At 41.6% G+C, this 16,608-nt stretch overlaps 1 protein-coding gene across 1 annotated transcript in view; it reads right to left on the bottom strand.

Annotated features, from left to right (window-relative positions):
- Positions 1-16,608, bottom strand: part of ELP2 (elongator acetyltransferase complex subunit 2) — a 373,658-nt gene that overhangs the window by 314,991 nt on the left and 42,059 nt on the right. Inside the window, exons 4-6 of the mRNA XM_077492004.1 lie at positions 15,469-15,619; positions 7,098-7,175; positions 4,451-4,515 (exon numbers count right to left, since the gene is read on the bottom strand). Of these exons, the coding sequence (XP_077348130.1) occupies positions 4,451-4,515; positions 7,098-7,175; positions 15,469-15,619 (294 nt within the window). The remainder of the gene's footprint in view (positions 1-4,450; positions 4,516-7,097; positions 7,176-15,468; positions 15,620-16,608) is intronic.

Raw genomic sequence — 16,608 nt, 5'->3', positions numbered from 1 at the left:
CCACAGTCAGCATTACATAATTACATAGGCTTCCAGGTATTATTGTCAAAGCTTAAATTGATTAAGCTGAAGTTTGAAGCCGATTGGCTACCATGCCCAGCTGCACCAGATTTTGCACCTTCCAGTTCCAGTTTGAATCAACCCCAATGTCTCCTTAAATTGCTAAAGTAAATCTCCAACACGTCCTGTTCATAACACTGTGGTGTGGTGTGGTGAATCGCAGCACAGTGTGTAAAACTGCAGACACTGCACCTCACCTCATGGCAGCACATCTCACCGCACTGCAGCTCTGCACAACAGTGAATGAAATATCATTAAAATAAATAAATAAAAAAGCAAACAGTGACGTGCATTATACCAATGCAATCCACTTCCACTACACCATAGACAAGAGCCTGCAAATTACAAGACAGTTTTAATGCGCAAGCTGGTGTTAAGCCCTAAGAGCCCTCTCACACTGAGAAAGTGTTGCTAGTTCTAGCTGCGCTTTTTGGCCGCTAGCGGGGTGCTTTTTTTCCCCGCTAGCGACCAAAGAAAAGGGTTAGCTTTGCAGGCGCTTCAGCAGCCGTGCCCATTTATTTCAATGGGCAGGGGCTTTGGAGGAGTGGTGTATACACTGCTCCTCCAATTTTGCTTGCATGACTTTTCTTTTTTATTTTTATTTTTTTATTTTTTACGTCTTGCCAGCTCATCGGGTTGATGAGCACTCAGGCTTTCACATTGGGAGCATTGAGAGACGTTTTTCATGCACTTTACAGGCGCTATTTTTAGCACTAAAACACCTGAAAAACACCTCCCAAAATTCACCTGGGTTGATGGTGGTCACGTCATTTGGGACCTCAAACAAAGAATATCTGACAAATCTGCAGGCGCATTTTCTGACAAAATAGAAAATTAGCAATTTGGCATTAAAGAAAACCACTGAATTTTCCTCTTCATGAATCTGTTAGCTCATCTCTTTCTGCATGGTATACATTAAAAGGTCAACCAATATTTCGGCCGATATTTGGCGTTTAATTAATCGGCATCGGCCGATTGTGCTGATAAAAAAGGGATTATATCTTCAGCTCGACTTGCAAAAGACTTCTGTAATAAAAGTCAATGCAAGTTGCCTGAACTTAATCTGTGGAGCGACTTCTGGGCAGTCTGCCAAGAAAAGATCAAAGAGATACAATGTTTCTTCCTCTTCAATGGACCGAACTCCTGTGTAGAGTTCTCAGTTTAACCATTTAAAGATTAAATCTTTTCTGACACTTGCTGCTTACAAGTAAAAATCCTTTATTTTCTGCTAGAAAATCACTTAGAATCCCCAAAAATTATATATTTTAGCAGAGACCCTAGGGAATAAAATAGCGGTTGTTGCAATATTTTATGTCACACGGTATTTGCGCAGCGGTCTTTCAAACGCCATAATTTGGAAAAAAATACACTAATGATTTAAAAAAAAAACTAATAGTAAAGTTAGCACATTTTTTACGCCCAAAAGTTTTGAGTACCTGTTTTTGTGTATTTAATATATTAGTATAGTATATAGGTTTTTTTTTGTTTTTTTTAATCTAAATTATACATACAAGTGAACTGATTGGATGTTTGTTTTGTTTAATAAATGTATGAATGTAAGAAATTTTCTGTATTACTTAAGGCTGCTTTCACACTGGATCGGGCAGGCATTGATGGTAAAACGCTGCTAGTTTTAGCGGTGCTTTATCGTCATTTTAGCGGTGTTATTCGGCTGCTAGCGGAGCACTTATAACCCAGCTAGTGGCCGAGGAAGGAGTTAAATGCACCCCTGAAGCGCTGCTGCCAAATTGCATTGTAGGCGTTTCGACAGCAGTGCCCATTAATTTCAATGGGCAGGAGTGGTGGAGGAGCGGTATACACCACTCCAAAGATGCTGCTTGAAATCGCCATCATATATCAGCCATCAGACACCATGATTTCTAAATATCGGCATCGGCCGCCATGATTATTAAATATCGGCATTGGCCAGAGAAAAACCCACATCGGTCGACCTCTAGTATACAGAAACATACTGTAAGTGATAGCAAAAAATAAACAAACAATAACCGAGTGGTCCATCGAGTCTGCCTCAATATTGTGGAGAAAATAATGATTTGATCCACTGCAGATTTTGCAGGTATGCCCACTTACAAAGAAATTAAGGGTCTATCATTTTTATCATAGGTGTATTTTAAATGATAGAGACAGAATATCATGCGTTCGGGGTTGCATTCCTTTAGAACGCATGTCACTGGCTGCAAGTAATGTAAATATCTCCTAAACGATGCTTGTTTAGGAGATATTTACACTACCGATAGGTAAGCCTGATTATAGGCTTACCGATAGGTAAAAGGCAGTAGTAGTGTTTACGTCCTCTTTAAGCAGACACTGATAGAAGTCACAAGACTACTTTATACTGCTGATGAAAAAGGGTATTTAGCAGTTTATATTTACTAAAACGACTGCATCTCCATGTTCTGTTTACTGTGGAAGACCAGATATAGTAAAAATGCAGGTCCTGGATTTAGTAACACTTTAAGCATAAACATAAAATAAAAGCAAATTGAGCCGTAAGGTAGACTGAGAACGTCAAACATCGCTATTGCTTCTATTGGAAGGCAATTGCAGGAAAACTTAACCACACTGTCCTTAGAAGCAAATTTTTAGATTCTGTGTTACAGATCTGAATGCAGTGCATTTTACACACCTGTGTTAATGTCTCCATTAAAAACAATGCAGCTGCATTCAGATCTGTAAATAAAATATGGTTGCGAATGCCTTTTTCTTTTACGGCAGTGTAAATGGGGCATTAATGTAATGCCCCATACACACAATCATACATGTTTTTTTCAGACGGAATTCCGCTCAAGCTTGCCTCGCATACACACGGTCACACAAACGTTCTCTGAACTTTCGACCGTCAAGAACGCGGTGACATACAACACTACGACGTGCCGAGAAGTTCAATGCTTCAGAGCATATGTCAAATTGTTTCCGAGCATGCGTGATTTTTTGCGCGCCCAAATTGCATACAGACAAATGCATTTTCGGATAGGAACTTTTTCCGACCGAAAAATAGAGAACCTGCTCTCAATCTTTTGCTGGCTGGAATTCTGCCAGTAAAAGTCCGATGGAGCATACACACGGGCAGAATTTCTGACCAAAAGCTCACATCCGATTTTTGCTGGCAGAATTTCTGATCATGCTGGTAATACACGTTGGCTGAAGGAGACTGGTTGGTTAGCATTCCTACATCCATTACTAAGCACGTTGCTGGAATCTGGTATAATTGAGATGTGTGTTTTATGAGGGTCAAATTTTAAGGGTAGTAGTTTTAGATATTTTAGACTTTTCACATATCGTGCAGACTTTTAATGTTGCACCATTTATATACTGTATTATAGTGCACAGTTTATATAACCTGTGGATTTATAGCGTTTAAAAACATATTTCTGTGTTTGTTTTTGTACTCACACATTTATGTATTGATTGCAATATTTACACTTTTGTTTCATCTTCTGATGTTTTTATTTATTGAATTCACAATTCACTAAGCGAGTTGAGCACAGCACTGATTCCTACACACTTATGTGATTTTGGTTACGTTGTGCATGCAGGTTGTTATTTTTGGGCTGATGTGCCAAGTTATTTATTCTCATTAATATAAAATTTACAGTATAAGACAGCTTCTCCATGTTTTTAATCTAAGTTGCATTTAAATATGTAGCGAGACACGTGGCCAGGAAACAGCAAATTGTAATAACAGGTGCACAACAAATGTACAAAACAAGCAGGCAACAAACTGGAAATTGAATTGGTATCTCGCTCTGGTGGATTTCCCACTGACAAAGTCTGTCTGCTCTTAGTCCAAAGTCGACCATATAATGATCGAAATTTGGGCAGTTCAGCAGGAACCAGACAAATTTTGACCCATGTATGAGCAGGAAGGTTGAACAACAGACGATCTGCTGATCGATGTCTATACAACCGCAAACTGTCGGATTTTCCCCACTCTATCAGCGGTGCTGGCTATAGCCTCCCCACTGTCAGAATACAAAACCTCAGCAGGGAGAAAATTTACAGCCTGCTGACTTTCCACTTTATAGTAGCTGGAGTTTCGAAAAGGGGTTCATATTTTAGTATTCAGCAACTCCATTTCAGGCAATACACACACTCTACATAAAGGTTAACAGTAATTACAGAAACAAGTTTTTTTGTTCCTCCATCCAGTAATTACAAAAAGATAAGAAACGGCCTTATTACCTAAGACTTCAAAATACAGACTATAAATGAGAATTGTTTTTTGCAATGGTTATCAAGGCAGAGCTAATGTAGTTACTGCAGCAGCCATGAAAGACAGCAGCAGGCTATACATCAAAGCTGATGAAAATAATGTTCATTTTTTTTTTTTAACAAGTAAACCATTACCTACTGTGAAAGGAATAACTACCTGCCCATCCTGTTTAACATACAAATGAACCCGGCTGTCATCTCCTCCGCAAGCTAAAATGGGCACTGCAAAAAAGAAGAAATAAATAGTGAAAGAATTTCATTAGACTAATAAGATGCAAGCAGTAAGAAGGACACTACAGTGCTACAATTACATGGGCAGTGTAGACAGAAGTTACAGAACATTGCTATGTGATAAGTCAGTCTAAATTTACTATCACTAAAGAGCAATCAAGGCTCTATAGCAGATGCGTTGATATAAATTAATAAGTGCAATTTGAGAAAATAAATAAATAGAAATCAACTGTAAAAACGTTTCATACGTAGTCCTGCCTCCACCTTATATGTACCGTATATATTTTATTACCGCTTTGCAAAGTGCACTGACCACACCTGCGCCATCGATACCCCCATAGCTATGGATCCCTCTTTCAAGCATTTCCTGACACTGGAGAGCCATGTAGAAGTCTAAGGTTATGAACAGCACAGAAAAAAAAAGCGACTGAAGGGTTACAACGTTGAGGAGGGCCATGGTTCTGAGATGCAGGTAAGGATAAATCAGAAGAGAAGGATAAAAATTAAGTGCATTTTTTAAAAAATGATTCAAATTTATTTTCCTAAACATTTGCGTTTGATAAATGGCTGCGCAAACATTGAACGACATAAAGAAATTGCAACAGCCACCATTTTATTTCCCAGGGCCTCTGTTTTCTGAAAATATTTAACGATTGGGGGGTTACAAGCATTTTCTAGCAAAAAAATGCTGATTTTACCATGCAATTGAAAAATGTCAAAACTGCCCCAGATGGCAAGTGATTAAATATATTACCGGAGATCAAACAACTCAACAAAATATGAGTTTACTTCTTCCCTTTTCTTTCCCTGTGCTCTGACAGTTGCTCATGCCAGTACAAAATATTACTTTGTATACATTCAAGTCTATGGAGTCTACAGGTCTACACAAGAGAATTTAGAAAAACAAGGAAGGTATGCCTAGAAATGTGCTCTTGAAATTACACAAGGACTACTGTATGCAGTTCCTGTAGTTTAGGTCAAATTTACCACAAAAATTACTTGCCACTCTTGGACCTGGAGACATAGAATAAAATCAGGTGTGTTCCGATGTTTACCCTCTTCACACTTGTGAATGGGGCAGTTTGCCATCAGATGCAGGAGACCCAGCGGTGCTTCCTTGCGATTAGCTGGGGCGAAATAATGCAAGGCTGACAGCTCCCCCAGCTATTGGTGGCCACTTGCAAGTAGGTTACCTGTGAACGATTGACCCTGAATGCAGACATAAAATAATGCCAGAAATGTTTGGAAAAATTGGCCTATATTTTACATTTCTTTCCATCCAGCTTTATTATTTATATTTTATCCAGGTTTTATTAATTATTTTCTATATTTATTTATACTAGATTTATATTTGCTTTGTTTTTTTAAAGTCACAAAGCAAAACACCAAATTCATAAACCTTAGTTAGAAACAAGCACTAGGCTAAAAATCTCTTCAATGCTCTGAGATAGTGCCCCATAAAATTCTTGCAGATCCTTACGAGTTTTGGTATTGTGATCATCAATGTTTTGATCTTGGACCATTTGTTTCCCATTTCCGCTGTTTAATGCCTGCCTCAATCTTTTGCATGTATTCTGACTGAATGCTGCCTGGTTTGATCCAAGCATGGACTTTGCTTTTGCTTGGCAATCAGTTTCTTCAATTTGACTGCCTGCTTGTGAGCTGCTATAACCCAAAACCAATGACTGTGACCTGGGGTACAGTCTCTCTGCCATAGCTAAGGCCATTTCAGCACTGAGGTGAACAGATGATTCTACTGAACAATTTTAAAACAGCCGCTAACAGTAGCACTGCTACACAGCCAGGATCTAAGCTGACAACGTACCCATTGATCCTGGCAGCTACAATTTTAAGCATGCGTTCAGTGGAGAAAGACTATAGGGCATATCAGGTACATCTTAGGTCCTTAAGGGCTTGTTCACACTTGCCTAAATTCCTAACGCTCCAATAGCATTTGTATGGACATCACACAGGCGTCAAAGAGCTTTAGTATGGGCATTAGACAGGCCTTTTTTACAAGCAGTAATGAGCTGTTTAAAAATGCTCCCCACATGCTCTATGGGCAGTTTTGAAGCGTTTAACGAGCGTTAAAACTGCTCCACAAATGCCTATTCCATTACAGTAAATGAACAAATCTTAATGCCCCGCAACTGCATCTGCAACCGCCAGACAGACCATTTGTGAGGTATTACCATAGACTTGCAAGGGAGGTGCTGAAAGGCTTTAAATGCCACTCGACTCAACACAAGGCTTCAATTTTGAAGCAACGCAGCACTTCGTGTGAACAGCACTATGTGCTGTCTATTGTATCTTGTGCATAGGCGTTTGAGGGGTCTTTTTAAGGCCTGTCAAACGCCTGCTCTTAATGCCAGTGTGAACTCAGCCTTATGCAAAGTGAAACATTAATTGGCTGATAACACGTAGAAAATTGCCAACACTCATCTAACCTAAATCTGAAAGCCAATTAGCTGGGGCAGCCCTTGTTCTGTAAATTGACAGAAGGTAGAAGTAATAAATTTTCCTTATTTTTTTAAAGAAATTTAAATTCACTTTTTACCATAACCTCTACTTACCCTGCGTGCCAGGTAAAACAGATAGGCAGACACCCTGTACAAATCCATTCCCAAATGACAAGGTTTGGAGACAGTCCGCTTAAAAAAAAAAAAAAAAAAAAAACAAACACACAAGTAAATAAAAGGTATTTTCACCTTAAAAAAAAATGTTAATGGTGTTAAAAAGGATGACTTTTAAAAAGGTTGCGCTCAGGCTACAGAGTACAATTGACATTATCAGACTGTTGACAGCTGCAAAAGCAGATATACACTAAAAGTATTGAACTCTTATCATAGAGATGTCCAAAAATATTAAAGCGTTTGTTACGCCAACATTTCAGATTCTTAATATGTGCCTACTGAGCCATGTACTTGTATGAAAAAGTATCCTGTTCTCTTTGTACTGCTTCCTTGGTGTGTGGTGCCTGGTGATGCTGCCAGGCACTCTGCTTTCCTGTTAACAAACGACCACATTAGGCAGAAGAGCACACAGTGGTCAGTTCCCTACTCAGCCTGCTCTCCTCCAGTGTTCAGACTTGTCTTGACATGTCTCCCTTGCACAGCTTATCACTGGGAAGTTCAGTGTACTGCTGCTTCTCCTCCCAAAATCTGTAGCTGAGAACAGAAGGAACAGAGGGGCTGTGATCATTTTTTAAAAAGGAGAGGGAGAAGGTTTATGTTATTTTACATCTATACACACAATTTTAAACGAAATGGGTTGTTTTACAAGGTGATCGTTTACACTTTAAAATGGTTGTAAAGGATGCATCCTATGCATGGCAATAAAAAGCCTTCTGTGTGCAGCAGCCCCGCTCAGCCCCCCTAATGCTTAACTCAGGTCCATCTAGATGCAGAGATGTGGCAAGAGTGTCCGGGACTCCCCTCCTCATTGGCTGAGACTGCTGTCAAACAAAGTGAGTCAGCCAATGAGGAGAGAAAAGGGGCGGGCCAGACCATGACTCCATGTTTGAACGGACACAGGGAGCTGTGGCTCAGGTGCCCCCATAGCAAGCTGTTTGCTGTGTGGGCACTCAACAGGAGGGAGGGGCAAGGAGCACCGAACAGGGACCCGAGAAGAGGAGGATATGGGCTGTTCTGTGCAAAACTACTGCACAGAGCAGGCAAGTATAGCAGGGTTTTTTTTTTTTTTTAAATAACAAAAAAGACCTCAATTTTTTTGGGGGACCTTGCAATTGTCATTTAAAGCAACGCAGTGCAGTATCACAAAAAATGGCCATTATCGATGATAATGATAAACAGGACAAAGAGAGGGTGAATCTCCCTAATGGGGACACAGACAGCAATAACAACTGACAGGTGTTCTAATCCCTCTCCACTCTATCCAAAACAAAAAATATGTTTTGCCTTTAGTTGTAATTTAAGGTTGGCTCAGCTGGGCAAAACAACGTTACCTTACATCACTTTTCCTTTTGGCTACTAGGGGCGCACACCCACAGCATGTGTCTAGCGGACGCAATGACCGCCGGGCACCCGCAATCGCTTGTGACAGAGCGAGAACCGGTATCTGTGTAAACACACAAATCCTGGGTCTTTCAGGGGAGTAGAGACAGATCGTGTGTTCATACCAAGTATGAACACTAATCTCCCTCTCTTCCTAGACAGACCCATCCCCCTACAGTTAGAATACACTGAGGGAACACATTTAACCCCTTGATCATCCCCTAGTGTTAACCCCTTCCCTAGCAGTAACATTTATATAGTAATCAGTGCATTTTTATAGCACTGATCGCTGTATAATGGTCACTGGTCCCAAAAATGTGTCAAAAAAGTGTCCAATTTGTCCGCCACAATAATGACTGTCACAAAAATCACAGATCGCCGTCCTTACTAGTAAAAAATAATAATAATAATAATAATAATAATAATAATAATAATAATAACAATGCCATAAATCTAGCCCCTATTTTGTAGATGCTATAACTGCTATGCTATAAAACAATCAATATACGCTTATTGCGATTTTTTTTTTACCAAAAAATATATAGAAGAATACATATAGGCCTAAACTGAAGAAAAACATTTTTTTTTTTGTTTTTTGTTTTTTTTAAATGTGGGATATTATAGCAAAAAGTAAAAAAGTTTTTTTTTTTTTTCGAAATTGACGATCTTCTTTTGTTTATAGCACAAAAAATAAAAACCACAGAGAAGATCAAATACCACCAAGATAGCTCTATTTGTGGGAAAAAAAAATATTTTGTTTGGATACAGCGTCGCACAGCCATGCAATTGGCGGTATCGCAAAAAATGGCATGGTCATTGAGCAGCCAAATCTTCAGGGGCTGAAGTGGTTAAGAAATGCTTAGGTTTATGAGGCTTTAGAAATATATTTGCAGGTAGAACCGATCACATACACATATCTTAAACTACGTAAAGGCCTCATGCACACAGACAACTTGAGGCTATAATAATCTCGTACAGCTATTTACTCCTATGGGTGGCTGTGTGCATCACCTGTGGCTCCACAAGACAAAACACAGAGATTTAACAACAGACCAGAACTTAAAGCGGAGGTCCGCCCAATGCTGTAAAAATTTAAAGCCAGCATCTGCACATGCTGCAGCTGCCGACTTTTGATAAATCGGACATTTACCTGTCCTGGAGTCCAGCAATGACAGCACCACAGCTGTTTCCATCAGCTGTTGGGTGCATGCCGCCTACACTGCGAGTAAGGGAACCCGGCAGTGAAGCTTTACGTCTTCACACCAGGAACCATACTGCGCATGCGCGAGGCTCCATTCCTCTCTCCTATTGGGCAGGCGGCCGGGGGAGAAGGAGGGAACCTGGGCGGAGATGTCAAAACTCGCGGCTGAGGCTCCCAGAAGTGGGAACAGGGTGCCTGTGAAAGCTAGGTATCCTTGAAAGGTGGCAAGTGTGGCACCAGAGAGGGGGGGGGGGCACCTGAGCTGAGCCACAGCACCTTATGTCCATTCAGACACAATGCCGTTGCCCAGCCCCCTCTCTCTCCTCATTGGCTGGCTGATTGACAGCAGCGTGAGCTAATGGCACCATGCTGATGTCTCACCTCCATACTCTTCTATACATACTACTCTTCTCCATACACTCTGCACTCCGCTCCCGCACATACTACTCATCACTATACCCTCCATACTCCAGTTCTGCACATACTACCCCCCGCCGCCCACTCTGCACTGTACATTCCCTATTTAACATTAACACATTCTGCAAGTCATCTCAGACTGTATTAAACCACACCCCTTTAAGCCAATGCCCAATATTTTACGCAATTGTAGCATCCTTTAATAGTGTAGGTGCTAGCATTAGAGTTGTTAGTGTAGGTACATTTAGGCAGGCCAGGCTGGCAGCCAGATCTCTTTGTTTTTGTTTGATCTGGGCTGGAAATGGCTCAGGGTAGAAGCTGGGTGAATCACAGGCAGCATCACCAAGACCTCCCTCTCCTTTCCAGAGCTCTCTAGAAAGTTCTGTAAAGAGAGAAGGGGAGGTGGAGATGCCTGTGTTATTCTAAAGAGCCCTGACCAATCCAAAACTTGGAATTGGCAGTAGGCAGGTCTCAAATACCCAGTTTGAGAGAAGCTGTTAGGTTGAAGAGATGGAACTGAGACTGTCGGGGACTTGGAAGGAGCACCCCAGTCTGGGGGGGGGGTGACCTTGGGTGTGGACAGGGTGATCCAAGAAAACGTGGAGTTGTCCTGGACAGGAGGCGCAGCAGGAGGAAGAGAGGACAGTGGGGCAGTGTACTGCTGGGCAAGCCTCCAGGGAGAGGAACCATCAGTTGCAGCCAAGAGGGTTGGTAAGGGACACCTGAAAGGACTGGGTGAAGTCGGAGATGGGAGCAGAACCAGAGGAGAGGCCTGTGGTGTCATGGGCAATGGAGTCGGGTAGTTGCATAGAAGAAGGAATGGATGGCTGCACACCGGGGTAGTGGAAAGTCTCTTTATTGTAAAATCCATAAACATGAATGACACCACAGGACAAGAAAAGCAAGTACAGGTAGACACGTTTCACGCAGTAACGCTGTGCTTATTCATTATCCTGACATGTTCCACTGACATCCCTTAAAATAGGGCTCATTATAAATTCTTGTTGTTGATATCTAAAAAAAAAATTCAAGAAAGTGATCAAGACTAGAGACTCCATCTATCATAACGATTAACAGGTCATCTATATACCTCAGGTACAGCCTAATCTATGATCGGAAGGGGTTCTCAGTTCCAAAGATGTGGGACCACTCCCACCAACCTATATACAGGTTGGTGAGGGAAGGTGAGAAAACTTAGATCCCATCGCGGCCCCGCACCTTAAGAGATAGAAAAAATTGTGAAGCAAAAGATAATCCAAAATATCCAGAACGTATAAATGATGCTCAATAGGTAAATCCATCATACAAGCAAGATAAAAAGAAACAGCCTCAATGGCTAAATGGTGGGGTATTGAGGAGTATAGGGTGGAGACATCACATTAGCCAAGATGCATTGTCCTCCCAATCCAGGCTCTCAACTAAATGTAATAGATGGTTAGTGTCTTAGAGATAACCTGGTAGCTGAACCACCAAAGGCTGAAGTGAAGTAGTTTGTCCAGCAACTGCCGTAATCTCTCATTAAGGGACCCAATACCCAAATATAAATCGGCCTACCATGTAGAGGTTCCAATACTTTGTGTTTTGGGCAACTGGTATAAAGTGGATAGGATGGTGTGTTCGGGAATTAAAGCCTTTTCTTCTTTTTGATTAAACAATCCTAACCGTTTCCCCCTATCTACCAATTTGTACAGAAGCGTCTTGAAATATTTAGTTGGGTCCCCATTAAGCACAGCATAGGTGTGAGTATCGGAAAGCTGACAGCGTTGCTGTGTGAAATGCATCTATCGGTACCTGCTTTTCTCGTCCTGTCCGTCATTCACGTTTATGGATTTTACAATAAAGAGACTTTCCACTACTTCGTGTGCAGCCATCCATTCCTTCTTGTATCTACTGCATGGCCGGCAAGCCTAGGCTAGCATCCGTGGGAGGAGTCCAGTTCTCAGCTCACCTGTTTCCACCTGGAGTGGCATTTCTCTTCCATACTGTCAGATAGCTGCACCCAGGAGGGCTGGCAGGGCCTTAAGAGGGCTGACTGGTATCATGTAGGACAGCTAGCACCAGAACTTACTATTTTCTTTTTGCTACACCATAGGGGCCCGCGGTCCTTGCCTGTGAAGGGCATTTGCTTTAGGTCTTGCTGAGCCAGTGTCAGGCCTACAGTGCTAGCTAGTCTGGAGAATGAAAGACAGGAAGCAATGTACAGAAGTATGGAGTGATACTAAGAAGAGAAGAAGCGATGTACAGGAGTATGGAGTGATATTCACAAGAAAGGAAGTGATGTGAAAGGAGGAGAAATTAAGTGGTGTATATACAGGATGTATATAGAGTCCCAAGTTCCAATGTTTGATCATCTGGGCATCTCCCGAGTCCCCATCCAAGTTTAATATCCCCTCAATAAAAGAAACAAAAACAAAAATGTAAGGACTGCTTAATTGTCTGAGGACTGAAAAGGTGTGTGCCTGGCTGGACAGGGTGACAGACAAACCAATATACTCAGCAGCCCCTACAGGGGTACCGCTACACATTTTCATCCACGCCCACATTTCGCAGCAGCTGTATTATGTCCGCACACTCTCTGACCAACTCCTGTTTCATGTCCACACACTCTTTACCAACTCCTGTATCATGTAAGCACAATCTCTGATCAACTCCTGTATCACGTGGATGAATGGGTATGGGATATGACATGATTAGACAGCTATGGTTTGGGGAAAATGTGGGGATGGGAAGGGACATCAGGATGCAGGCTGGAGAGGAGAACTTCTTTATTCAGTGTGATGTTTGTACAAGAAAATATAGACTTGGTGGGAGCAGTTAGGTGACCCAGGTAGGCAGTGAGCTTTGAGCCCATTCAGCCTTACTGAACGTAAGCTAGGAAGAGTGAGACATCCACCCCACACCCATATAAACTCATCCTGGTGATCAAAATGAATTCTGCAACTGTGATCAGGTGACATCAGACACACACCGCACCATAATAATAATCAGATCACCGGAGCTTCTCCTCTGTCCAGCTCTGATTAGATTAATCTCCCCATAATCAAATCAATTGTCTGTGTGTCTATTGCTGGCGTCATGCAAGATGACTGCACCATGTATTTTCTCCTCTCACATAGATCTGTGGATCGCACCTAATGATGAGAAACATCCAGTCAAAACCCAGGAAAAGCATCATATGACTTCAGCATGCTCAATCATGCTGAGGTGTGGAGCAACCAATCCTGGGAGAGCTGGAGAATAAAGGAGTAGGGATGTGAAGTGCACAGATGACATGACATGCTATACTCTACAAGGTAGACTTAATTAAAATAAAAATTTGGGTTTACTTCCTCTTTAATGCATAGAATACATTAAGATAATAAAAAAAAAAAAAAAACCTTCTGCCTTTACAATCACTTTAAGCCTCAAAGCATCCATGTACATGGAGCCTAAGATTACTTGCACACAGTACCGATATTTGAACATATTGCATTTATTTTGACCATGTGTGCGTATTTGCGCATACACAAGTAAAATAAATTCTAGCTCGAATATTGGAATTTTAATGCAACCTCTTCAAATTAACATTTTATTCACATACGCGTGTAAAATACAGACTGGTAATGCAGATTTTTTTTCTTATCTATATCTAGCACATGTTTTGACACCTGTATGTACAGGCACACAGAGTGACGGTTCACACTAGCGTGATGTGGGAACCAGTGGGATTCCAGTGCGGTTTCCCGCATCGCATAGGACTTGCAGGCAGTTCACAGTGCCCTATGCAAATCGCTGCAGGTTTCAATAGAAAGTTAATGACACCCCCAGATCGGTTTGCATATCGAAGTGTGAGCTGTCATGTGGTGCAGGAATCGGATCGCATGGGTGTGAACACCCATGTGATCCGATTCCAGTGCGGACCAAAAAAGGGTCCTGCATCATTTTGGTGTGAATCTGATGCAAATTCAGCCATACAATCTGTATGGCTGAATTTGTATCGCACAGACACCACATGTGACCTGATCTGCACAACAGTGCAAATCACATGCGGTATCCAACATCGCACCAGTGTAAACCCAGCCTGAAAGCAATTTAGATCATCAAAAAAAAAAAAAAAAAAAAACTCCTGCATGCCTAGAAACTGAGATTTTAAGCAGCCGTGTGCACGACTCCTTAGCATTCCTTTGAAGATCTTCTGTGTCTAAACACTGCTGTTATTTATATTGAACTTACAGAAAGTCAGGACTTCCGCCTGTGATGATACAGAGGCATCAACGAAACAAGGAATTTACATTTTTCCTGGACATGTTTCAGGTTTTAGGCAGGCCATAGATGGTGCGATTTTTTTTTTCTTGTAACCAAGGGGAGGAAAGAAAAATTACTCGATTCCCCCATCACACAGTCAGTGTTAATAGGGGAATCCCTCCCGAGGAGCTATTGTGTTCTCCCGGCAGGGGGGCATGGGGAGCCATCCCTGCCTGGAGAACACAATGACTATTGCTAGCAGCTATAGCCACTGGTAATAATTGCATGCCAAAAACCTGACATGTTGATCGATAAATCGACTTGGGTACGTTCAACCTGCCCATAGATGGTTCGAACCTCAGCCGGTCCCTTCTCAAGCCTCTAAGATTATAACCATCTATGGTCAGCTTAAGTCTTGTACTACTTTAGACAAGTGTATTCTTCAAGAGTTTAGAAAAAAAAAAGAAAATAATTTTATCTGCGCAGCCCAGTCAAGTGCTAGGGCATTGATCAGTAGGTATATGACAACTCTGGGGGACATAGAGATGAACTTTGACTTAAGCATTAGGGAAACCAAGCCAGCCAATCTCTACTGGTTTCTGTATAGACTCAGAGTAACAGAATATTAAGGCGGAGTTCCACCCAAAAGTGGAACATCCACTTTAAGCACTCCTCGCCCCCTTACGCGCTACATTTGACATGCAAATTTTTTAGGTGCCAGTTTTGAGAGGTATTTAATGCCCCCCCGGCGACTCCCCTCCCCCCCCCCCCACTCTGCAATCTTCTGGGACATGTCCCAGAAGATTGCCTGGCCACTAAAAGCGCATGCGCAGTGTGCGCCAGGCTATGAAGCCACAAGCTGTCACAGCCAGGTGCCTGCACTTGCAATGACTGTGCCATGAAGAGGAGGGAGAGAGGAGCGAGGCTTCAGGCGGCTGCAATGTTGGACCATGGGACAGGTAGGTGTCTGTTTATTAAAAGTCACTAGCTACACTTTTTGTAGCTGCTGACTTAATAAAACTCACAAACAAGTGGAACTAAAATACAAATGGAAAAAAAAAAAAAAAAACACACACAACACACACTTACTTTTTGACTGGCTTCTCAACCATATTCGGACAGTCGAGTCAGAAGCAGCAGATGCCACAAGAAGGTCATCCCCAGATTCTGTTGGCCTATAGACAGCATGAACAGCACACACAGCTTCGGTGTGACCTTCCAGTACATCCTTGTGTACACACTGCAGAGTAGACAAAAAAAAAAAAAAAAAAAACTATTAAATCATTATTCACAGTTCTCTAGATTTTTTCTTTTTAATTAACAACCGAGACCCTGGCAGTGAAGCACATGGCAAACGCAAGCTTTAAATGTTTCAAATATTATTGGCTCCAGGTCATTTTAAGAGGATTTAATGTTTACTTGTGATATGATTCTTTGTCTATAGAATCCGGTCTCATCTTTTAGTGGCATACTACAGATTCTAAATGACAGGAAATGTAATCAGTTTAAAAGCTAGAAAAAATAATAATAAATAGTTCTATTCATTTCTTATAGCTTAAGCGGTCCAGATCAAGTAGGTTTCCTGTGACCAATGTATAGAAATGTAACCTAAAAAGGATCTCCAGTCTTGCAGCTGTACAGACTCCTATACTGAAGTTTCTCACTCCGATTTCTCTGAGCTTCCTACAGTATACATTAGAGCTACAGCAAATCAGATAAATCCTGCCTCATCTCTTGGCTGGAGGATGTCCATCATCTAAACCCATTCTACCAAGCCTTAATGGCCATGGCCCGCCCATTTCATTCACTGGAATTTAGTTTTTTTCAAAGATGGAGGCTGAGCTTTACACAGGGTTGGCCTGCATGCAAATACTATGAAAGAATTACAGCACTCACAAAAGTGTATACATCAAAAAAGAATCTCATAAGTGAAAAAATCTATCAAAATATAAAGTGAATAAAAGATGTCCATATACAATGTGCATCTGTGCTGCAATCATTAAAGTGCAGTTGTGCTCCAAACTTCAAGGTGTACCACACACCCCTCCAGTGTCCTTGATGACGCCTTGTGGGAGGGCGAAATGCGCTGACGTAATTTCCAGTGTCAAGTCCAAAGTCGTTTCAGTGGAATGCACACTGGATGCATTTTCTGGATTTTATCCCTGCATTGTGATATGTGTGTTTAACTTCTCTATTTTGTAAGTAGCAACCTACGTTTTTGGCGCAATA

Source organism: Lithobates pipiens, unplaced genomic scaffold (genome assembly GCF_037356315.1).
Source record: "Lithobates pipiens isolate NorthernLeopardFrog02 unplaced genomic scaffold, aLitPip1_a1.2 Scaffold_19, whole genome shotgun sequence".
NCBI lineage: Eukaryota > Metazoa > Chordata > Amphibia > Anura > Ranidae > Lithobates > Lithobates pipiens.
This window is presented reverse-complemented; position numbering and strand designations above follow the sequence as displayed.